The 26143-nt window shown below is 39.1% G+C and overlaps 1 protein-coding gene and 1 non-coding gene across 3 annotated transcripts in view; both read right to left on the bottom strand.

Annotated features, from left to right (window-relative positions):
- Nucleotides 1-14660: 14660 nt before the first annotated feature.
- LOC131240370 (transcription factor MYB4-like) overlaps nt 14661-26143 on the bottom strand; it is an 82435-nt gene continuing 70952 nt past the window's right edge. Inside the window, exons 1-3 of one of the 2 annotated variants that reach the window (XM_058238554.1) lie at nt 17467-17674; nt 16765-16891; nt 14661-15620 (exon numbers count right to left, since the gene is read on the bottom strand). In XM_058238554.1, the coding sequence (XP_058094537.1) occupies nt 15239-15620; nt 16765-16891; nt 17467-17599 (642 nt within the window). In that variant the 5' untranslated portion in view covers nt 17600-17674 and the 3' untranslated portion in view covers nt 14661-15238. Of the gene's footprint in view, nt 15621-16764; nt 16892-17466; nt 17675-26143 lie in introns of those variants that run through there. The other variant, XM_058238553.1, reaches the window with a different exon arrangement.
- TRNAK-CUU (transfer RNA lysine (anticodon CUU)) lies at nt 17949-18021 on the bottom strand. Its single transcript has one exon. It is a non-coding gene; the product is annotated as a tRNA-Lys (tRNA).

The raw sequence follows: 26143 nt of genomic DNA, 5'->3' as shown, positions 1-26143 counted from the left end.
GATGCCCTGCATATGAACACCCTAAGATGACTATACAATGGATCCTGTCCAGTTCACACCTTCTCAGGTACTGCTCCATTCAACGGGGTTGATGGAGACCTGTTTATTAAATACACCGCCGTATACATTGCTTCTCCCCAGAACGTCTTGGGCAATTTCGCATGGGATAACATACATCTGATTCTCTCTACAATGGTGTGATTCATTCGCTTAGCTACACCATTATGCTGGGGGGTCTTGGGAACCGTCTGTTCATGCCGTATACCCAGGGACTTTTAATACTCATGGAAGTTGCCAATGTATTCACCATCATTGTCAGTGCGGATGCACTTTAATGATCTACCTGTCTCTCTCTTGACCATAACATAAAATAATTTAAACACACTAAAGACCTCGTCCTTGGATTTCAAAGCATAAACTCAAACCTTCCTAGATGCATTATGTATAAAAGTGACAAAATACATTGCCCCACCCAAGGTTTTTGTCCTCACGGGACCACAAACATTAGAATAAATCAAATCTAATGTATGCACTTTATTAACATGAGAAGCAGATTTAATAAATAAAACTCTATGTTATTTCCCTGATAAACAATCAATACAGGTTTTGAGAGGTATACCTATCACATCTAGAAGGAGCCGCTTTCTCGCTAGTAGTTGAAGCCCCTTTTCACTCATGTGGCTTAGACGCCTATGCCACATATTAGCATTCAACCCACCCTTGCACACACTGACACTTGCCTTGTAAAGGGTGCAACAATTCTTTCCTCTGGCTACGATTAACGAACCCTTGATGAGCTTCCAGCGCCCACCAGCAAACTGGCTTTTATAGCCATCATCATCCAACCTTTTCGTCGACATCAAGTTGAGGTGAAGGTCTGAAATATATCTTACATCCCTGAGAACTAATGTATAGCCCACATCGGTCTTCATACAAATATCACTGACCCATACGATCTTCGATACGCCATAATTTTCCATATTTACGGTCTCATAGTCACCAGACTTGTAACTTGTGAAGAAGTCCTTGCGTGGAGTCGCATGAAAAGAAGCTCCTGAGTCAATCACCAGTCGGTGTCCTGATTCGTAGCCGTGAGACATACATCGTGATCTGTTGAAAGAATAATTATAATGTCGTCATCGGAAGCGATCGCGGTAGAGTCTGATTCATTTTCCTTCTCTTTTCCTTTTCCTTTTTTGTCGTTCTTAGTCTTACGACATTCATGCTTATAGTGGCTCTTCTTGCCACAATTTTAGCATTCAACATCCTTATTGGTACTCGACTTGCCTTTTGATTTATCTCGGGCCTTTCCTTCCTTCCTTTTCTTTCCTCTCACCCATTCCTGTCTCACAAGGGTCTTTTGCTGAGTAGACTCCTGAGACTTCCTCATTGTTTTCTCATTGAAGAGACAACTAGATACCTGTTCCATGGATACCTTTCCGTCTAGCGCAGAGTTACTTAGAGACACCACCAATGTCTCCTAACTGTTAGGCAATGAACTAAGCAATAACAAAGCTTACAATTCATCATCCAGGACCATCTTCATAGCGGAGAGCTGGTTCATTATATTGCTGATCCCATTCATGTGATCAGCCACAGAACCACCATCTTTGAACTTGAGATTCACAAGTCGTCGTATTAAGAAAATTTTATTGTCGGCTGTCTTCCTCTCATACAACACTTTCAATTTCAGCCATAAACTAGCGACTAAGGTCTCCGTAGACACATGGTGGAACACAGAATCATCCAGCAATTGTCTAATAAACCCCACCATCTTCTGGTCTAACTTCTTCCAATCATCATCAGACATATCCTTGGATTTTGCTGATATGCCTAAAATTGGAGAATATAAGTCCTTGCAATAAAGCAAGTCCTCCATCTTAGCCTTCCATATGGTCCAGTTAGAACCATTGAGGCTGATCATCCTTGATGAGCCACCTTCCATAATTCAAAACCGATCCTACTCCGTTCAATGAACTTCACTCTGATACCACTTTGTTGGGGGCCTTGCACAAAACCTTAAGATTTATCCTACCAAGTCAAACCAAAATTATGGAATAATAAAGCAATAAAATAAATTAAAGCATAAACCATATCATACAAGAGATTTTTACATGAAAAACCTCAAAGAGGTAAAAACCACGGGACCTTGTCCATATTAACAATCCACTATGAAGTAGAATGTTACAACCTTCTTCACTCACGCAGGAGTGGACAAACAATAAGAGAATAAAAGAAAAACGGAGAGGTCTCACCGATTACGAGGACTTAAAAGCGCTGAGATGTCGAGTGCACAGTAGATCACTTCTACGAGCATAACTTCCCTTCCACAAGCTTCCTCTCTTTTTTTTTTTTTTTTTTTCTCTCTCTCTCACACTTTTGATCCCTTTGGCAAACCCTTGTAAAACTTTAGGAAACCCTCATACATTACCTAGAAAAGCCCCAGGCACCCCTATTTATAGTTTAAGAAACTCCCTTTCGCACCCTGTCGCGAAAGGCCTTAGATTTTCACAGTCCGCACAAGATCTAAACTCAAATCTACGTAAGCTCAACTGGTCGAGCCGATTCCTCGACCGGTCGAGCGGCCCACTCGACCGATCAAGCACCTCCTTCAACTGGTCGAGCACCCTGGAGAAAAATATTGGATGATCGCTAGACTTTGAGTCGAGCCCCACTCAACTGGTCGAGCGTCACCCACGACCGGTCGAGCAGCCCACTCGACCGGTCGAGCAGCGTAGTGAAACACTCTGATTTTTCAATCCGCTGCACCGTCTCTCCTCTGAACTGAGGAGGAAAACCCCATCAAAATATTCAATTTACTAATAATTCCCAGTAGAACGCCCGATGGAGCCTCAAGTTACGAGGATTAATTGGGTTGAACTAAACTATAAGGCCCCCTCTACCACCTCTAGTGGTGGTTGGGAGAAATGGCTGAAAAGGCTAATAGGAATATGAAGACCCCAAAACATCTATATCCCCGAGGGGCAACACTATACAGGTGCCGATTAACTTAGGGACAACCTTGTTTGCCGCCGACACCATAAAATTATTATTCTTAAGTTGAATATTGAGGGGGGATTGATTACAATACAAATAGAAATATGATTTGATGGTAATATGTATTTGGGTGATTGTCAATTGATTAAACATGGTGTAACGTCTCGGAATTCACTTCGTGGATATGTTTCTTTTCTGTTGTGATTAAAGTAGTTGTTTGATTGCTTTCTTGAGTATGATTCCTCTTATCGATTGCTTTACTGAATTAGTTTAAGTTGAAATGCTATCACTGAACTTGATGACATATGTGACAATTGCTAATATAATGCATCGATTATTCTCATTTCGTTTATGTCATGCATAACGCTCATGCGATAACTCCTATGGGCATGCCTTGGAAGACTTGTAGGTACTTACAATATTGGGTGACCCGGGGGACTATTCCTAAATGCCCACGATGTGTGAAAGCCTACTAAGATGGTGAAAGCCTACCCAGAGAAGGGTGGATGCGGGTTAATAAATATCCAACTCAAGAAAGTGGATGGATCAACCCATTTGATGCATTCATGCATCCCATAATATTCATACATTTCATACTTTATTTATGACATGTATGAACTATGATGGGTTCACTCACTAGGCCTGATTATGGCTAGTGACATTCTACTGATGAAAAATCATATAGATATTATTGAAGATAAAACAGTTACTCAATTCAGATGAAGTTAAATTAGTGAATGATCTACAAGGACAATATCCCTATCTTAAAGAAAATGAGTTGAATGCGCTGCATCAATAGCATGTCAGTATGGAATTGATGTTATTTCTTTATTTATGATATAAAGTTAATCATAGTTGAGAAACCTAAATTTGTAAATGTTTTTAAGTATTTAGATGATTAATGATTTAATAAAACTTCAACCGGGTGGACTATAGTATAGTGAATGGTAATTTATGGAAGATTGAAGACACGAACTGAATATTTATAAATTCTTTCGCATGGTTGATATATGTGAATGATTGATGTAACGAAAATTTAGTATACAGAAAATTCCATGCCTCTGGTCAAATGAAGTAACTCATTGATTTAAGTACAATTAGGTGAAATAAAATCAAAGAGCATTTCTAGCTTGCCGTACGGATTTTAAGAATTTATGTGGAACTTGGATTAGCTTTTCCAAATATGAACAGCAATAGGTGATTTTACCTCCACAAGTGTTCACACGTGCCACCCTGGCTAGCATGTGGAACATCCGAGCAGTTAATCTAATGCCTCACTGTCTAAGTGATCCAGCACAGAAAGCCAGGTTTGTGAACTCATCGGGCGGGTAACACGTTTACGGTGACCCCGTTGGCAACGTGTGGATCGGATGATAATTAGTTGATCGGCCTGTTTTGGGCCCGATCATCCACATGATGGTCCATCTTTGGTAACCATTGGATGTCCCACACAAGTGCCGGATTAGCACACGTGGACACGTGTAAAAGTGCATATCTTCTTTTGTATACAGAGGTTTGCAAGAATGCATCCCTACGCATTGCATTAGAATGCATCAGGACTTCAGCCGTTAGATTAGGGTTCTTTTCAATGATCCAAACCATCTCCATGATGTGCCTTACAAATGGATGGTGATATATCTTTTTTAAAAAAAAATGTCAAATTAGTTTATTTCAACCTTTTGATTATTTAAAAGTTATGGAAACCATCCATGTCAACTGATAAGAATCCAATTATCCAAAGGTGAAAATATTCCAATACAAGATTTTTTTTTCTTTTTTACCGGTAGACCACACCGAAGTTGTGTACCAGCATATAAACAGTTTGGATCATTGAAAGATAAAAACGTATTCTGGCAAATCTCTTGTACATGCAGAGCTTATGGAAGTGGACATGTTATCCTTCATACTAGGAAAAACGTCTCAGAGATGAGAATATTATACTAGGTAGAGAATTATAAACATCAATGGTCCTGGCTGTTACCAATTGTGTAGTATACTCTGGCAGAATATGATGCTTGATACGCAGGTACTAATGAAATTGTACAAGAGTTATGCATAAATCAAATAAGACAGGCTAAGCTGTGGATCCATTATGTCCATTAGATGCTCTCTTCAGTGAAAGCATCATAGCCTGAAAATTATGCTGGCCCATTCATCAGGTGGGGCACACATGTATGCTCGATGGGGGCTAGTGATTGAAAGGCCCTCTTTGTTGGGTTTATAATCCATGCTTGTGTATAGGTATGAAGCAAATTGGTTATTGGGGCATGTGTCGGGTGTGTTCACACACGTCTTTAATGTGTGTGGGAGTGATTTGTGTCTTGTATTTATCATTATTTCTTAATTTTCCCTTTTATGAGATAACGTGTGAGAAAAATAATGCAGAGAGAAAAGTTGTAGAGAAAGGAGAAAGCCATATGTATAACTTATAAATTACAGGTAAACAGTTGATCCTAAAAAGTGAGAGATTTTGTTTTTCTTTTTAAGCCAAAGTGAGATTTATTGTATCAATGAGAAGGTAATCTATAAACAACTGTATTTTCATTTATACAGTTGTGGATATCCCTAGCAGCAGACATCGTGGGGCTCATCATGATGTATGCGTTTTATATCCACATTGTCCGTATGTTTTACCAACTCATATCACATGAGCCAAAAAATAAAGCTGATCGAAACTTAAATACACCACACCATAAAAAAATAATGAGAATAATGACACACATTATTGAAACTTTCTTAAGACCTCCCACGATGCTTATTTGCAGTCTAACCTGTTCATAAGATAATAAAGACATGAATAAAAAGAAAAAACACAAATATCAGCTTAATCCAAGATTTTTGAGACCCTAAGAAAGTAAAGATCACCTGAATAAAAAGAAAAAACACAACCATACATGTTTCTCGTAGTATGGTCTACACGTGCTTTTGATCTTTTCATTTTTTGAGCTCATGCTGATTTTGCATTTGTGTGTTTTTTTCTTCTTTTTAGTAGGCTATGAGCATGATGACGTCTTGATACAATTTTTGTAGAATTCAAACCTCTCGGTTGTGAAGGATATGCCTAATTAATAGAGGATTTGTAAAATCGAACACATGGGACCTTGGTTTGGCAATCCAAGTGCTTATCTGACTAGATGTCCATTTACTTGGGCCGCTTTCAAAATATTCAAGATTGGAAGATCCTCTCCCCTTGATCAATGGGCCATGAAAGTGATGGTCAAGGTAGCAGTTCAAAACAAAATAGGTGAATGACCGAAGTGATGAAATATTTCGACCTGGGATTTTTTGGTGTCCCCTACACGATGAAGCCCCTTAGAAGAGATCCGGGCTATTCAACAGATAGGGTATACCGTGAACATCCCATGGACAAAAGGCCATGTTGGTCCGCTGATTAGGCAGGTTAAACTTGTAAATAAATGGATCCAACGGTCCAAATTTAATGGACGTGTGTGGTTCACTTGATGAGTATACTACTTTGATTTTTAATATATACAGTGTTTACACTACACAATGCCCACTACCTGATGGACAACTCAGATCTTGAACACGTGTTTGGCCCCTAACACAAGTGGCCCTCATTGGCCCTATTGATTAATGCCATATGTCATTTCTACTCATCCTACTTCTCCGTGTGATTGCGTGATGTTATCATTGCTGCAATGGTGGGCGCTTATATAACAATTCCCTATCATAATCAACATGGGTTGCCTGATGACCTGCAGGGCCCACTGTGATGCATGTGTTTCATCCACACCGACCATCTAATTTTTTTAGTTCATTTTATGGCATGAGACAAAAAATAAAGCAAGTAAAAAGTTCCTTGACTCCAAACAAGTTTTCAATTGTACCCATTCCTACCATTTGCTCTGGTGCTGTCCACTTTAGTTTAGACCCGCCCAATTTTTAGGCTCATGTCCTAAAATGAGCTGATAAAATGGATGGAAGGCATAGATATAAAGCAAATATATCAAAGTGGGCCCCACAGTCACGCATACACTAAATCTACATCCCCTTGTGAGAAAAACCAAAAAAGAAATTTACTCGATTAACTGTCTACTCAACCGACATCACAGATAAGCTAATGATGCTTTATTTAACCATATATTATTGGCTTTGAAATCTGGACAAAGTAGAAGAATTTTAATGGAAGTTGCGTGGCAAATGCATGAATCAAGGACAAATCTTGATTTTCCAAAAACTTAAATACTCCGGCATCTTTTGATTGATGATAAGCAGGCATTTAAGAATCATATAAATATTGCGCACTAGTCATACAGGTAATTCAAGTTAAACTCTCAAATTATGGCTCTATGATTAGATGCATCATGAACTAAAAATTATACTTGCTCGATTATCTGACTATTGAATTAGTGATGAGCAACACTTAATCATATGATTGAAAATGAAAAATATCTAATAATCCTATTTCAACAAGTGTCCACTAATCAGAGGTGAGGATTCTTTAACTGATTTGATTTTGGGATATGAGTTACTGTTAATGAGTTCTGCAGATTCTGAGTTTAGTTTGAATTAATGTAGACCATCTTGCAATTTCTGAGTGCCTGCGTACCAAGTGTTGTACTCTGCCAGAGCATCAAATAGCCGCCCCTTAAAAGTCGCCATCCCCATTTTCAATGCGCGCATGACCTATGCATTCATTATTCCCATTTCCAATTATTTAATATCTGTCATTATAAATCCATTAATTAAGTAATAGTTTATTGGTTCTTCTACCATGTTTTTCAGCTTCCTCTTTTCATCACTTTCTTATTTATCGTTTCTTTGATAGATGCTTCTTTTCGCCATCTTGGGAGATCATCAGCCGTTGGATGACAAAAGTCTTGAAAGATCTGATCCCATGCTGCGACTATCCTAGGATGCTTTGCAAGCATAGTCATTTCAACAAGTTGCCGCAGATTCACATGGAAGCTGTCTTTGTAAGACGCGTGATTGCACGTGGGCATTCTCACAGAGGCGAGGATTTCCCCGGCTGAAGGAAGCTGAAGGGGATTCCTGTCCGAAACGGATTGGCTACTCCCCTGCCATCATCTCCGTGGTTGGTGGTCGGTGCTCTGTGGGCCCCACCATGATGTATGTGTTTCATCCATTCCGTTCATCCATTTTTACAGATCATTTTAGTGTTTAAAACAAAAAAATAGAGGGGTATAAATCTCAGGTGGATCACACCACAGGAAAACAACATTGATTAGATATCCACCATTAAAATCCTCCTAAGGCACACTGTACTGTTTATTTGACATCCAATATGTTGATTAGGTTATATATGCCCACATGAGGGAAAAAACAAATATCAGCTTGATCCTTTTATGGCCCCCCCAAAAGGTTTTTAATGGTCGACGATCATTCGACACTGTTTCCTGCACTATGGTCCACTTGAGATTGGGATATAACTCATTTTTCATACCATAAAATGATTTAAAAAACTAGATGGACGGCATGGATGAAACACATACATCATGGTGAGGGACCACATAGCACCGACCACCAGCCATTGGCTGGTGGCAGGGGAGTAGCCAATCCGTTTCCATTCCTGTGCGACGCCGTCACGCGGATTAGCTACTGACAGGTTGAGCAGCGAGACTCCCACTGAAGTGACGTCACCTTGTTTTGTGGGTCCCACCATGATGTATGTTTTGTATCCACACCGTCCATCCATTTGGAGAAACCATTTTAGGGGATGAGACAAAGAATGAGTCAGATCCAAATATGTGGTGGACCCCACCACAGAAAACAGTGGAGAGAGTGATGCTCACCGTTGAAACATTCATAAGGTCCACCGTGATGTTTATTTGAGATCTAACCTGTACTTCATAATTTAACACAGACATTAAAGAAGGGAAAACACAAATATCAGATTGACCGAAAACTTTCATGGCCATTGGAAGTTTTTAATGGTGGGCGTCACTCTCTCCACTGTTTTCTATGGTGGGGTCCACTCGAGATTTGGATCTGACTCATTCTTTAGCTCATGCCTTAAAATGGTCTCTTCAAATGGATGGACGGTGTGGATACAAAGCATACATCATGGTAGGACCCACCGTAACGTAGTATGTTTTGCCTGCTCATTTTAGACATGAGCCCTTACATGAGGTAGATTAAAATTAGCTTAAACGACAAACACTGTCCAAATTCCTTCATAGGGCCCACCGTTATGTTAATTTGCCATTCAACCAGTTCACAATGTGACTCTGACCTGGATGAAGGGAAAAGACAAATATGAGCTTGATCCAAAACTTGTGGCCCTCAAGAAGTTTTTAATGGTGGGGATTCAATCCGCACTGTTTCATGTGGTGTGGTCCACTTGAGCTTTGGATCTGATCACGTTTGGGTTTAGAATCCGGATCCTCTGCTTGTCAGTTTCATGTGGTATGGTCCACTTGAGCTTTGGATCTGCTCATGTTTGGGTTTAGAATCCGGATTCTCTGCCCGGCATAAACAAGAAATTTCTATTTATTGCATTCTGATTAGCCATATCATCACACACTGCATTTAATGTTGCAGGATTGATAAGGCCAAAGATGACATGGACTAATCATGATGCAAGAAAGCAAAAACTTTCTGTTTGCATCAAGCAAATGATACGGATGCTTAGGTTTAAGACTTAAAATGAATGGGCAAAACAGATGTAGCGGTGTGGATCTAACATATACATTGCCGTGCGCACTGCAGCCCCTGCTGCAGGCATTTAAATAGGCATCCATTCTCATAGATGACTAATACAGGTTTTCGACTCTCTACAACTTTTTCGCATGGTTCAGTGATCCAACCCATTAACATAATGGGTCCCACTATAGATGGCCCATGCACCCAAAATTTCCCAGATGGTTGTATCTTAACCCTTCTATTGTTGGCCAGCAAACAGACAGTTAAGAAAGAAAATACAGCATTAATGTTCCATATCTGACTGAAGAAGACCATGTTCCATATCTGACTGAAGAAGACCGAACATTTAACTGCTAGATCTTCCAAATCTGGCAAAATTTTTGTGCATCACAGCTAGATTGGGACCTTCAATATCTAAAAACTAGATCATTGAACCGTGTGCCCCACTTGAAATAACCAAAATGTTAAAAAAAACTGCACATAGCTGGGGTCATTCAGTACTGTATCATAAAGCCCACAGACTTTCTGCAGTTTTTTGAAAGCTGAAGGTCGAAAGCTCTTTTTCTCTGAATGAATGTCAAAACTGTTGGGAGAAAACTCCTTACAAACCATAGCTTTACTTTCTATAGACAGCTCTATAAGTCTCCATATCACTCAAGGGCAAGAGCTGATCGTATGGGCTGTGTTCGCACTCTTCTTGGGTGGGATGCCATGTTGGTGGTCTTTATATTCTTTTTCTTTTCGCTTTGGGCTATATGATAGGTGGGTCCCTCACCTTTTTCCTGGCCCCACTCGAATGTGGGTGGGCTGCAGCTACCCATCCCCCCTCAGTGGATCTTCACCTGTTGCACTGTGCTCCAGGACCATGTCTGTCTGCTTATTTCCAAAATTTACGAGAAATTTCCCATTTAGGAACATTTCTGTCAGCTTGCTGAGTTTCAATTAGACTAGACAACCTGGTGCAAAGCCCTGCCTAGCTACCTTCACACTTCGAGCATCTTCTATCAGCTCCTCTAGGAAGAGGAGTGTGAAAACTAGGTGAAGAATTTTGAATTTCTTATGGATTATTTTTCTCTAGTAGCGTGAGACATATATAGATATATATTAGAAGAAGAAGTAGAGAGAAATACAACTACTAGAGATACTATAAAACTATTACCAGAGAGAGAGGGAGTCTTAATTAGAGACATTCTTCAATTTCCCCCCTCAACTACAGCTATATTCCACAGGATTAGTTGCAATATGAATAAAAGCATGATCATAGTCACAAAACAAATCTATAGAACTATCATAATGGAAACCCTATATTTTAAGTAGAGCTTTTACTCTGATAGATAAGTTCGCACATGGTTGAAGCCATTGCTCTATATTTTGCATCTACACTAGGCTGATGAATAACACTTTGTTTTCTACTTTTCTACCTAACAAAGTTACCATCAACAAAAGTACACACACACACACACACATATATACTAGTTGTAAACCTTTTTTCTGGTGGAGACAACATGCCCAATCAGCATCTGAGTATCATACAATCTTTAAAATTTTATTACACCTCATTGGCAATCTCTTTCCACGAGAACTATTTAAATACCAGAGGATTCTTGATGTAGAGCTGGTCACGAATAGTTTCATGGCTAAGATGGATTAGAAAAGGCTTGGTTGACGACAAAAGTGATCCAGACCGTCAGACCTTACAGTGGGCGTATCTTGCAATCCGGAATGAGTTATCGGACGTAAAATATATGATTTTGGGGTAGAACAAGCTACTTTTGCCACCCAATGTGCAAGTCGGATTTGTAAAATACCACCAGATCGACAGTTGTTTCCCTATTTTAATTTCGTTTCTACTATAAATAGTAAGTTTTAGTTTGATTATAAGTCTTCATCTGTTGGGCTTTAGGAGTTGCGCCCAACGTGAGAAGTGCTTAGAATAATTAGGAGAACAACTTGGTGAAGCCAAATAGGATACTTACTATTTTTGGCCAAAAACCTTGCGCACTAGTAGACATCACGACCATCTATAAATAATAAGTTTACTATTTATAGTAAGTTGTGAATTCTAGGAGTTTTAGTTGTAGTTTGATTATGATTTCTCTCCCATTACTTGGTATCCCTATTTAACGGGTTGTGAACTCGTTTATTTCATTCATCAATCAATTTCAAATTTTATAGAATGTATTTTCTATTTTTCTTGTTCTTTTCCTCGTGGATTCGAGGAGTCTAGATGAGTTCCGTGGATTCGGAACAGTTATCCCCTTGAGGAAGACAGTGCTCGACCTCACGTCCTTCCCTGTGTCAATTCTATTTATAGCTCTCATATGGAAGGAAGATGGATTATGCATGAATTTATTGACTAAAGAAACACCTTGAGTACGTTTGGTCGAGTAATAGTGAGATATTTGAGCTGTCCAATTAGTCTTAAATACCATCCAATGTCTTCGATAGGCTTTTCCATTTTCTCAGCAAAGTAAATATTACAGTAGACTGCAGTATCAACAACCTTCACAACTAGCTTTCCTGTCTCCCTGTGAAGATTTAAGGGGTATTTTCATTGTGTTAGAAAGTTTTCTTTTTTTAAGAGGCTACTTTTTATATTTCTAAAAATTATTTCAATTAATTAAGATTATGTTGAATTGTGATTTAGTTGGCTGATAACTTAATCATCATATCCAATATGATTTTAATATCATCAACATATACTAAAATAATCACTCTTTTGAAACTTTGTTTGATAAAAGTCATGTAGTTGACTTCTCTTTGTTCATCTTCAAAAGCAATTAGAGCCAACCTTAGTTTATGGAACCAGGCTCTTGGAGATTATTTAAGCCTATAAATTGCTTTTTTATAGCCTGCGTACTATATTGTCCTCTCTCAATGCCCCCGAGAAACTTTCATGTACATTTTCTCATAAAAATCTCAGTGTAAAATATATATATATATATATATATATATATATATATATATATATATATATATATATATATATATGGGAAAAGGTACTATGCGCTCGAGTTGATGGGACCGTCCCATGAGGTCGAGCTGTGTGGGCCCCACCGTGATGCGTTTCAAACATCTTACCCATCAGTCAGATGCATCATTCCATCGTGGGCCTAGGTCTCAAAAATCAAGTCAATCCGTGACTTGTTGGGCCACACCACATACAGAAGTGGGGAGGGGCCGTGCACCATTAAAACATTCATAATCATTTCTTGGGCCCACCGAGATGTGGTTTGCAAATCCAGCCCATCCATTATGTGTGTCCCACTTGGATGAGGGTTCAGACCAAGTTTCAGCAGCATTCAAGACTCAGGTGGGCCCCACCAAGTGCTTTTATATGTTTTTGGCATGTCTTCACATGATTTTAGGTGGTATGGCCCACATGAGTTCCGTATATGGCTGATTTTTGGGATATCCCATCATTTAGAGGGGACCCATCAAATGCACGGTGTTGATGGTCGACACGCATCATGGTGGGGCCCACACAGCTCAACCTCACCGGAGCTTATATTGAGGTCGAGCGCATAGTACCTTTTCCCTATATATATATATATATATATATATATTATATCTAATTGATAAAGAGGCCACTTTTGATTAGCCGCAATGGATAACAACACACATATAAAGTTCATCTTAGCTGCAGGTGTAAAAAATTTTCTTAATAAATACTGTAAGTTTAGATAAATCCTTTTACAACAAATATAGCCTTATACTTTTCTATAGTTCTATCACGTTGATGCTAAACAAAGATTGGTGCGTATGATGGCAACGTGCTTCTGAAAATGGAGCAAGAGATGTTGCCCTTGATAGCAGTTCGGTGCTTCTAGTGGCGTTGGGTTCGCACAATCAATGGATGATGTGGTGGCAGGGCAATAGCCGTGGCTGAGGTGATAACGTGTAATAGAGGAGACGTAGCGGTGACATTGTTTGCAGCTAGTGGCACTAATTAAGTAGAGATGAAGCAAGGGCAGCTTGCGGGGTCCCAATGATGGACAAGCATTGTTGATGGTGTAGACTAGAGCCGTACACAAGTTGAACAAAGTTGACCTTGGCACAACTGGACTCGGATCGACCAGCAACCAACCCTAGCTGAAACTTGGCTTGGCTCAGTCCTTGAGCTTGATTGTCAAGCTCAGCTCGGTTCAATCAGTACCTTGGGCCAACTCAAGCCAAGTTTGAGCTCAAGCTTTCGAGTCGAGTTCAAGTTTGTACTTTTGAGCCATGGACAATGTCCGACCGTGATGTGCATGGCCGGCACAACTGCCCAAATATAATGAAAAATGGAAGAGGTTTCAATTGTTTACTGAATGGATGGGTAGGGCAGCGACCCAGAGGCTAGGACAGTCAAACAGGGGCCAGTAAGGTAGGGATAGACGGGCTTGGAAGTCGGAACAGAGGCTAGGACAAGCGGCTTGGTTAGAAGGGAGGGGGGAGTGTTTGGGGGTTGTCGGGCTAGGCCTCTCATAATTAAGCTGAGAGAAATGAAAGGGGGAATTTTTATTTTTTTATTTTTTTTTAAGTCGATATTTTTGTCAACTGACCAAGCGAATCGAGTTTGAGTTATGGACTATTCAAGTTGAGTTGAGTTCGGGCCAATTTGAACTCGGTTCAAAAAAATTTTGAGTTCAAAAAAGTTAGCTCAATTAAGCCCAAAAGGAGTTTCGAGCTGAGCCGAGCCGGGCTTATCGGAGTCGACTCGAGCAAGTTAACCTAGCCAACTCGATTTGTATACTGCTCTAGTGTAGACGCATTGGCAAAGGGAGCAGGGACTGCTCAAAACAGACTTTGCCGTGAAGAAGTTCGATTCTGCGGTGCTGCTGTGAATCAAAAAGTAGCTGTCTTACCGTATGAAAGCTAGGTAAGAGAGGAATTCCAAATTTATTATTGATTATTTTTTTATGATAGGGTAAGACATATATGGATATTGGAAAAAAGAAATAGAGAGAGAAATACATCAACTAAAGATGAGTTGCGTAAAATACACTATTTACAAAAGGGGAGAGAGAGAGAGGGAAAAGGATGAGTCATAGAGAGTTCTAATGAGTGACATTTTTCAACAAGGATATCCTGCCGGCATCTCAAGTCCACCGGTTCAATATTTTACCAGTCTAGGTTATGGTCCAATGCTCGAATGAGTCAGGTCATGAATGTAGAGCTTTGGTAAGCCCACATTCACCCTTGCCAGCAGCTTGTTGGACATCTAATATATTAATAAAATGGGCCCTGTCATGTGAATAACCTGACTAAAAAGTCAGGCCGATACTAATCAGGTGAGACACACCTATTGCAGAACAATAGATCGTCTCCATCATCATGATCATCGTAGTGTTTCGCCCAAATATGGAGTCAGCTTTATGAATCCTATTTAAACAGGAAGCCTTATGATTGCTTGGAAGAAGGCGGACGACGAGCTACTCACATGACATCAGCCCTCAATCCGGGCTGCGGACAAGTGGGAGTAATCGCTACCTGGCAGAGTTGAAAACAATGGATCATAGCCTTCCCCAACCCATGCCCAAAACTCCATGTCGTCTTCCTTGGGTAGACCACTTTCAAGGGAAGCTAGAGGGAATGGAAACTGAAGTAGTGAATCCTCCACTGCCGCTGCAAAATACTACGACCTGCCGGTGTTTTCTACCAACAGCACTTCCGACCATAGATTGTCATCAGCATCTGCAATGTGCTCGCCATTGACAGACATGCTAAGGTTTTCGCAACTAACTAAGGAGGAATTGGTGGCTGAAGAAGAGAAATCAATAGAGGATCGCTGCTGGGATACTGTAGTGATGCTGGGACATCCGAATCTCTGATGGGTCTGAAAATTCACGGGTTTCAAGTCACTTTCTGTGTATGCATTGCATTTTGATGTTTCCACCAACTGCCTTACAGCTTGAGTCGGCCGATTCCGATCCAGGCGTTTCTTCAAGTGGGTGTGCCAGACGTTTTTTATCTCATTATCTGTCCGTCCTGGAATCCGGGCGGCAATTGCTGACCATCTGGAATCAAGTGAAGAACATGTAAGAATTCAAGGTAATTTACTCCTAATATTGTCTAAGAGCTTACATTTTGTTGATCTTAATCGGGATTAAAGGAGCCTATGTTTGCAAGAAATATCATGATATTTGGTGCCACCAAACACAAAATTCTGATAGATAATACAAGTCAGCTTTTGTTGTTTATATATGATTAAAAGGAGAATGTTGTATACAACTGTTGTTAACTTAACATGCAGCGCTTTCATTCTATGCTGATATGTCGCTTGTGTATAGCATGCATCCAGGCCACCCACAAGGTTGGGCTGGACCATAAACATCAGCTAGGTCGAAAATCAGGATGGCCTGTTCATCGGGTAGGCTACACTGCTGAAATCAATGTAAAGCTGATGCATGGTTTGATTCATCTTCATAATAGGTTTGTAACCAGTTGATCTTCATGGTGTGGTCCACCTTTTATAACTCCAATATTTGTTGAAATTGTAAAATCAATTTTTGGTCTTTTCAAAATTCCCGCTAGAATTTTTCTCCCAATTTATTTTTTTTGAAATTCTTTATCCCTTCGCATTTTGCATTGGAAACAATCTCTATTCAAACATGCAATAAGAATATGAAGAGCTTTTATGTAAGATGTGGTGTGGAAGTCTTGGGCTATTGGGGTACTTGAGATTTATGTTGGATCGTTATTTGTAAGTACGTGAGAAAGCGAAGGCGTGTCATGTGGACATGGTCCGAGCCAGGCAGTTTTGCACCCACACAAAGCCTATAAATAGACTTCATTTATCCAGTTTTAAAATCATTGATTCATTACTTTCGAGCAAGCCAACGAGTACATCGCTGGGACCGGATTATATATATATAGTTATTGGATTCTGAAGGATGATTGCCTAAGGAATCTTGTTGCACCTTGGGACTCGCTGTTCAAGGAGAGTAAATTTGATTCTAAGCTGAGTGATTTATATCACCCCTCGACTCAACAATTCAATTAGTTTTTTGAACTTTCTTTTATTTTTATTTTTATTTAACACAATCTAAATTGTTTTCAACATTCAAATCCAACGGTTTTAATACAAAGACACTCTTCGATAGATGATTTGATGGAAAATGACAAAAGGAAAAGGAGAATCGTATATGCACTGATCCATACCTATTCCCAAGCAATTCATGCAATCTGTAAATTGTTTCTTCTTCTCTGCTGAAGTTCCCTCTTTTGATGTCCGGTCGTAAGTAATTCATCCATCGGAGTCTGCAACTCTTTCCACACCTTAGCAAACCTGGAAATCATAAGCAAGCAATAACATCAGAATGTAGGTTTTTTTTAAAAAATAAAATTAAAAAAAAATCCCAAAGATTGTGTGAAATTAGTTTAATGACTTCATTAGTTCATGAAACTTGTTTTTATTTTCAAATGGCCAACAAAAGAGCCTTTTGAGAAGATCTAGAGATATCAAATTCGTGGAGAATTTGAAGAAGACCCCTGAACATGTTAATGAGAACATAAAAACCATATTTATTTTGAAAATTATCACCTTGATATCATTGAAAATCTACCACCAAAGAGATTCACAGACTCCATATCAAGTAGTGCCAACAAGGAAAAAGGAAGTTTGTGAAAACTGCCACAAGTCGGGATCCGACACAAATGATAAGAATTGGTCTTGATGACCAATTCCCAAATGAAGAATGCTTCATCGTATCATCCCCACATAAACAAGACTAAGCTATACGTACAAGTCCTACTACATGGGGCATTTTCTCCATTATCAATAAAATAAAATAAAATCAAAGAAGTCTATATACCCTGGATTTAGACTCGTGGAAAAATACCCATTTCAGAATTCGAATTTACCAGCTTGTTTCGGAAGTGCCCGCCAATTCCCATGGCCATGCCTTTGAATGTAAGCTACCAATATCTGGTCCTCTTTTGGTGTCCAAGGCCCCTTCTTCAATCCCATCTTCTCACAACAAGGTGCTCTCACCATCTTTCCAATATGAGGATCATACACAAGTCCCACAAGTTCCAGACTACTGCATCAGTTTCCCATTGGTATTTTTATGCTAGTAACCCATATGGAAACTTCCAACAGCTGGTCCAAAACAAAATTCAGTTTGTTTAGCACTAAGAGATGGGACTTACAGATTTCATTCAATGTCTTTTAGCATAAAAGAAAGTGCGTCCATGCAAGCAGAAAGATAAAACAGCAGCAGTAAACTGTGGGGCCTACCGTGATATATGTGTCTTATCTACGCCGTCCATCAGTTTTACCATCTCCATTTATGGCATAAGTTAAAAATGAATTAAAAAATAAAATATTTAAACATGAATTAAAACGCCCACCGTGGGGCTCGAACCCACGACCACAAGGTTAAGAGCCTTGCGCTCTACCAACTGAGCTAGACGGGCGTAGTTAGCTATTTTATACACTGTATTGTACAAGTTACTTAGCACTTAATCAACGTCTGCCATTGGCACTCAACTTCTGCAGCGACCCTTACATTTCCCAGCTCAGTATTCGAAAAGCTATGTGAACCCCACCATGATATATGTGTTTTATTAACGTTGTCCATTCATATTACGAGCTGGTAGGACGATTTGGGCCCGAAAATGAGTCACATGCAAATCTTAAGTGGACTACACTACAGAAAGCAGTGGGGATAGTGAGTCACACCGTTGAAATCATCTTATGGCCCACTGCGATGTTTATTTACCATCCAACCTGTTCATAAAGTCAAATCAAGGCAAACATAAAAATGAGTTTGATCCAAAAGTTCTGTATCCATAAGATGTTCTCAACGGTAGGAATTCAATCCTCCCTATGATGTGGGTCACTTGAGATTTGGTTCTTCCTCATTTTTGGAATGATGTCCTAAAATTAGATGGTAAAATGGATTGATGGCATGGATAAAACACATACGGTATGGTGGCTCCCATAGGGCTTCAACGAGTATGAGTATCGAGCTTGGTACTGGAGGTGTCGCTACGGAATTCGAGTCCCCGCCAGTGGCATCATCCTTTGATAAATCTCCACTTATGGGTTTTAAGAAATGTTACAGCCTGTTTGGATTTACAAATAGTATTGTACTGCATTGTATGTTTATACTGTTCAAGTGTATAGCAGACAAAAGCTGAAATCCTTCCACATTTACGAAGGGCCGACTGTTTGGATCAGACTGCCTAAGGACGAGTATACAAAGGCGAAGTAGTAGTCGACGTTTGGATAAGAAGTATACGGGGCACGACGTGTAAGGTCCATAATGAGGGGTGGGTTTTCCGGTGGGTAGATACTATGGGACCCATCACAACTACCCCAGTATTTTATTATGATGGGGTGGAATAATGGAAACTCGAAAGATCTACGTGTAGACGGATAAAGACCAGTTAAAAAAAATTTATGTTAATTACAAGAAAATGAGGTAGGGAAAACAAATATCGAAAAAACCACCCACGAAATGTAACGGATTTTCTGGAGCACGTTGTTGACACAAAATCGAAGTCGTACGAAGTTGTGATATAGAAGAACAAGAAAGAAATTTCGACTCCTAAAGCAGAATAGAATTGACGCATTTCACTCCCTAGTCAAAAAACACAAAAAGCCCTTGTGCAATGTCAAATAAAAAAACCCATAATCATCATGAATCCAACATAGAAAACTATCCTCCTTCACTTTCTCAACGACCAAATGACCTTGTAATAGCAGCATATATCATCAACACCCCAAGTAGAATACGCAGCACGTCATTCATCATCCCACAAAGCACATTTTGATCAATTCCGCCCATGCTCTCCCTATCACCTTCCTGCATCCCCCCATTCTTACTGTCAACAATCACACCTTCCTTTACATGAGCACTTTGGCCACCCACGTGCCTTACCGTGCCTTCAAAACACATTTTAAGTGTCCCATAGTCCTCATTCATCCTCCTCCCTTATCCCTGATCAAGGATGGCCTACATCATGAACATTATCACATCAGGATCCACGGTTACTGATAAGTAATCTGAGAAGAAGACCGAAAGTCATGTTCCAAAGATTATATTTTAAACCTTGTACTTGTTCCATTCCTTCTTTGCCTCATCATATGAATTGAAGGATTTGTGTCTACAGTCACTGAATCGATATACCTGTGCGTCACAATCCTCCAAATTGTCATATATCCCTATAACTCTTCCCATGAAGACCACGTAAAACTTTTTCCATTATTACTTGAAAATGGAATTGGTATATTAAATTACATATTACCCTGTCAAAGTCGCCTTACCAATGTCCCTGTTAAGGCATGGGGTTAATGTCCAGCAAAGATTTAGTGATCAATAACCAAAATTTAACAGAGAGGATAAACACATCTAGGTCTAGCTCACCTGCTTAAGAATTTTCAATCTACTATGAAGTTGCATACAAAAATGAAATGATACAACAGATCATTCCAATAGTCAATTAATCCCTAGTACATTACTCTTCACAAGAGTAATAAAGCTTCGTTATTCAGATGAATATAAAGCTGAAGTATATTACTCACCAAGATCTACTCATCACCACACACAAAATAATGACTACATGCTCATAATAAACTAATTAAGTAGGATATATCAAAAACCAGTACTTGTGTCGATTAGGGTGACACTTCAATGTCACACATAATAGCAAATAAATCAAACCACAAAAAGCTAATTTATCCATTTGCAGGATGTTTGTCTCTCATAAGGAAGAATGTCCACATTTTCATCATTTTTAAGGGTACGATACCTACTCCGCACCTGCATCCGAACAAAACACAATAACTACCTTCTACTTACTAAAAGAGTGAATGAAAAGCACATAACTTTGTGATGGTATATCCATTAACAACTACAACAAAAAGAATATAGTCAACATCCTCTCAAGTGCACAAAAAGTACGCAACATACAGTAACCATAAAACCATAAAAATCTAAAAAGAGAATGTGTGTCATCATCATCTAGTGAGTAGGAAAGAAGCCAATCCAGGTTCAGTTAGGGCCACTTCGTTCGAGGACATGTTTTTGTATCCACTCCCTCCTCTCGTGGCACATGTTGTTTAAAAAAAAAAAACCCCATTAACTAGATTAGTTTGTAAAACCCTTGCAGCCCGAAGTTGGTCTTTGTGGCTAAGTCCTTCAACTTCTTCAAGAATTCCCAACAATTGTTGCAGATGGCTCATGTTTTTACCCTGTGACATCGTAATTGTCAAGGACTTCAGTGCTTCGACCATCTCCCCCATGTTGTCACCAATATGATCACTTAACTTACCCTTTCTCTGTCGGGTCATGTCGCTCACTGTCGAGCAGTTGTTTCTAAACCCAATTGTTGTCTCTAAAGGGCTTCAATTTATAATGCTTTGACCAATGATTGAATCCCTTACCCCTACAAATCCGAGGACCACTTTCGTCGTCATCATCATCTGATGATAAACAAACAGTTTCAGATCCTTGTTCTTCTGATCCCTCATCCGAATTCAGTTCATGTCATAGACGACGTCTTCCCAAGATGGGTGCCGAGTAAGCCATATTGGAAAATGAGCCATCTGCACATTCATTGCCAATAATAAAGGCCAAGTCATTGTATCTTTCAATGTGCTTCCTGCGAGCTCTCTTTATGTATGGCTGGGACAATAAAGATTAAGAAAACATGAACTCCTTTAGCCATATCAAATTCAAAAAAAAAAATAGCAAAATATATTTAAGTCTGCAAATAAAATTCAGTGGATATACTTATTGTAATGTAATCATCCCAAACTTCGTCAGAAGCAATATCCATTTTCTCATCGGGGTCTCATCTAAAACCACTCGCATTCAGCATGTCTTTAATTGCCCAGTACAACCTTTTTAAAGTGTGCAAACATTTGAAAATGTGACAGTTTTCCAAGACAATACTACATCTATCATGGATTTCTGTGACTGTCACCTTGTAAGCTTCTTATTTAAAACCAATATCACTTTTACGGCCAAGATTCACTTACTCTACCAATGCATTAACTAGAGCATTGTCCATTAGATTGGTCCATTGAATCCAAGTATTTTTCTTACCACCAAATATCCTTAGAGTGAGGTTCGTTTCACTCATAGGTGAAAGGAGCTTTGTGTGAGAGAGTCAAACTTTTCTTTGTTGGTGTACCGACTTTACAATTTGGTGATGTTAGGCTCTTACTTAGTGAGCCTGTACCCTTTGCAGGCGACGATCTTTTATTCTTATTTCTGGATACCTTCAAATTGCTTTGAAGAAAATTCATGCGACCTATGCATCATCAATAGTTAATGGAAACAGGAGAGCAATAACAAATAGAGACAACAATATAGGGTTGAATGCACTGATGATGCAAAGGAACTAAGTAGACAGTAGACGATGTAAATATACTTATCTGCTGAATATAAACCTGGGTATCTCAAACAAGTTTAGGTAGCCAAAATAATAAAAAATTGTCAAGGCAATCCTATTGACGCAATCATTATCTCATTGCAACAACAAACATTAGAATTAAAAATGTTGCCAAGTGTGTGAAAGGTTATCATTCCACATCCTCTCCGCAATCTCATCCCTCTTCCTCGCCAAATCATCTATTGCTCAGCCTGTCACGCGAGATAATGCTCGACCTTCTTCGTCATTGGTAGAGACGGCGAAATGTCCTTTGTACTGTCTCCACTGTCCTCAACTACTTCAGTTAATTCATCTTCACCACAAACATGTATGGATAAAATTGTGTATCACATAATAAGCTATAACAAACTTCCACTTGAGTTATAAACTTGAACTATGGTGTTTTACATAGAGAATAGGAAATTGACCCTTCAAAAAATTGAAACAATGATCGATGACATTTCTCAATTGGGCATGGCGATGGTTGAACAATTCTTTCTTATTAGCGGGCTTTATTCCTATATGAAACTCATTCAAGTGGTATCGAACCCCTCGATACAGTGCCATAAATTTAGGAGTATGCACATATCTCGCATCAACAATATAATATTTTTCTACACAATACAACGCATGATTAAGTTCTGATGATTTGATAATCTCGTATCTTATAAGTAATTGGACCATTGAATGTTTACCATGAGAAACAAGGAAACAGTCAGGATGATAGGTTAATGCATTTGCAAAACATAAGCATCAGATGCAAAACCATCCCATCCGATGAGGACATATGAATTTCATATCAAATGTACAAGCCGCTATAATATTTTGTGGTAGAAAACCTTTTTTATTTAGGAAAGTTACGCTTGCTTCCTTGGGAAAATAGGTTGGGATGTGGATGCCATCTAAGGCCTATACATAATATACTACTTAAAAGTATGAACTTCACATTGGCTTGTCAGATATTTCTTTAGGAGTATGTAAGCCAGGGAACTTCACATATTCCGGATAAAGACCAATTATAACATCAAGCACTCTATTGAAATGTCGGATCACGGTCTCACCAAATTGTGAAAAGCGATGACCAATGACACAGTTATGTACATTATGATCGATAGTATATAGGAACATCACCACTTGTTCTTCTAAACTGCACCTCCTTGAATCAAAAAGAATTTTTCGATCTCTCATTAACGATCATAATTCAAATAAGTTATCCGTACACATTCTTAACTATGTAAGACAATCAACATCGCTCTTTCATTTTTCTTAATATGACCACCCCTGGGCAATTTCTTCATGCAGTAATGCCGATAATATTCAGCAGCTCCCATTAAACATACAAATGTTGCAATTGCGGTTATTGTAGCTGCTATTTCATTATCACTCCAATCATTACTGGATAACTTCTTCCTGCTATTATCTCCACTATCGGAAGCCATGAGAAAATTGGGCAACTGTACTATTTGAATGCGAATTATTTATATTTAGTGGTGAGCATGTCTAATAAATTTATAATTTTATAATTGAAAAATATCCACACTTACGAATTGAAATCATATTTTAAATATGTTTGTAATGTGTAACTAGGAAGGGCTTTCAAAAGGAAGATGAGAGCGACTAAATCATGAATACAGGGAAAACAACTATACTTTCATACATTGTCAGATTTCCGTAACCATTACCTAAGAAGTGTCCGCTATATTACAGAGATCATAAGAAAGGAGTATAAAATAAAATTTAGGTAGATCAGCAATGATATTTGCAGCCAAATCTGTGAAAAATCAGGATAAATTGAGATGGAACCGTTCACGCACCTTTGAAATGAATGAAGTTGTGGAAGGGAGTGATTTTTTCCTTGAATCTTTACAAAGGCGAGTGGTGTCTACATCTTCGTATCATCAGACCTCTTGTTAGGAAATAGATTGAATATGTGCAAGAGTAATAATAAACTAGAAAACAAATATATGGTCAGACATATAATGTGTCATACATCAGACATCCTAATCTGATGCATAGCTATCCATACAACTAATGCAGAAGATACATTTATGATATAAAGCCTTCTTTTAAACAGTCATCTAACAAAGACAACCATTACATTCACTTCCTAATATAAATCAAGTAAATACGATACCAAATACATGAAGACAGATTATGAAACCAAGTAAATAATAGAAAAATCTTGGGGAGAATGCTTCTTCCAGTAAATATGAGGCTATGGAGCTGAAGACAAAGTATTACCCCCAGAGAAGATGATCGCGGATCTATATATCTTACCCCAAACAACTTCTCTATGACGAATGGAGTAAAAGATCACCAAGAAAGTAGTGTATATATAACCATCCCCATAATGGTTATAAAGGTCTATCTTGAGCATTACTTACCACAAGGTAAACATGCATTGGTCATGTCTAGTGCCGACAGTGAGCGGTAGCAAGATTTAGAGTGGATATGACGTTTTATCAGTGTGATTTACCTACAAAATAGCTAGATGCGGCGATAAACCTTATAAGATTCTGTTAGTAGGGTTTGGAAGAACTCGGAGGACTACCGCCCTACCGTATACACCCTATTAAGAAATAAATCCTGATTTGACAAAGAAGATTGGGAGTACAAAAGGATCAACTTTCAAATATTGTTGCATGCGCTCATCTCCGTTGGAAGAAATTCCAATGGATGGATATGCAGGGATGGACTCAACGAGCATGTCCTTACTACGTAAAATGACTCTAACCCCAAAGCGAAAACCCTGATGTTTGTTGAAGACTTTCGAAAACGAATAAGGTGGAGGAGGTGACAAATTTGTCAGCGAGAAATGGGGTATCTGATCTTCCTCATCCTCAGTGAAGAAGTTTCATCACTGATGAGAAGGGGCTAAAAGGAGAGATTCGTCTCTCAGAGTGTGGAAATGAGGGAGGAGTTGAAGACGACGAAGTGGTGAGGTAGTATGATCGCAACTTCAACCACAGAAGCAGGTCCTACAAAGCTTTCCTTTTCCCAATAATATGAAATGATACATGCTCTTTCAATCCAACACTTCCTCATAAGCAACTTCGACACCAAATTTGCAAATGCCAACACTCCCCCATCACGCAACTATAACCCCAAATTGCCATAATTTAGACTATTATAATGTAGTGAATGTTCATGTTAGCCGAGTAATTAATTAAGCTTATTCATCCAACATATTTGAGAAGTTAAAGTACCTCCATTTTGGTCATTAGTCTCATTCAGATCACTAGGCGTGGGACGACCGTAGCTTCTCCATGCTTATGTCCCTTGATTCATATTCGGGTTTATCACCTAGGCGACAACTCCCAATCAATGCAAGGCTAACACTGGCCCGACTGATCACTAAGGACTTGGATGCCACGGCCTAGACGTACAAGGTTATGCAGCCCATCGACGGGTGGAGGATGCCCACAACTATATAAGAGTCATCACTCAAACACAAATGTGGAGCGGTCGCGACATCATTACAGTTTGATGTACTAGGATCATAACCTTTTTAGTTACTCATTGGTCATTACGGGAAGACTCGTCACCCCAGTGTAGGCAAGATGGACATGGTGTCCCATACCACCATTCCTAACTCATGAGACTTAAGGATCATATCGCTAATGGTTATTAATAGACTTTTCAAATGGTATGGAGTATTCTAGATTCAGGCAATCGCGATCATACATGTAGAACATACGTGGTTAGTCGGTTGTTAGATGAATTCGGCTGACTCGGGTGAACATTGGCACAACCAGCATTGGGTGTAAGCATCATGCGTAGCCTAGCTACTGTCGGTCATTCATGTTCTGCCTGGATTAATCAAATGAATCTGGGGTGGCCGACCAAACCCAGGCCACCCCCGTGTTCTGCGATTTGCTGACTAACCTAACTACTCATGTAGTCCTAATCATTTGACAGAACTAGTTAACCCACAATAGTAATTTAAAAAAATGAAACATGAGCAATAAATCTAGCAATTTACTTATTCAGGTATTTCATCCAACATGCAAGCTTTACCACATTGGCAATAACAATTTATGAAAAAGAAATCAAAATATACATATATAAGTTAGCATGCATTCATATATTCACAAGCATAAATTATTAACTAAAGGATAAGACTCAATAAATGGTAACGTAGGGTAATGGTCTGCAC

The sequence above is a fragment of the Magnolia sinica genome, chromosome 3, assembly GCF_029962835.1.
Source record: "Magnolia sinica isolate HGM2019 chromosome 3, MsV1, whole genome shotgun sequence".
In the NCBI taxonomy this organism is placed as follows: domain Eukaryota; kingdom Viridiplantae; phylum Streptophyta; class Magnoliopsida; order Magnoliales; family Magnoliaceae; genus Magnolia; species Magnolia sinica.
This window is presented reverse-complemented; position numbering and strand designations above follow the sequence as displayed.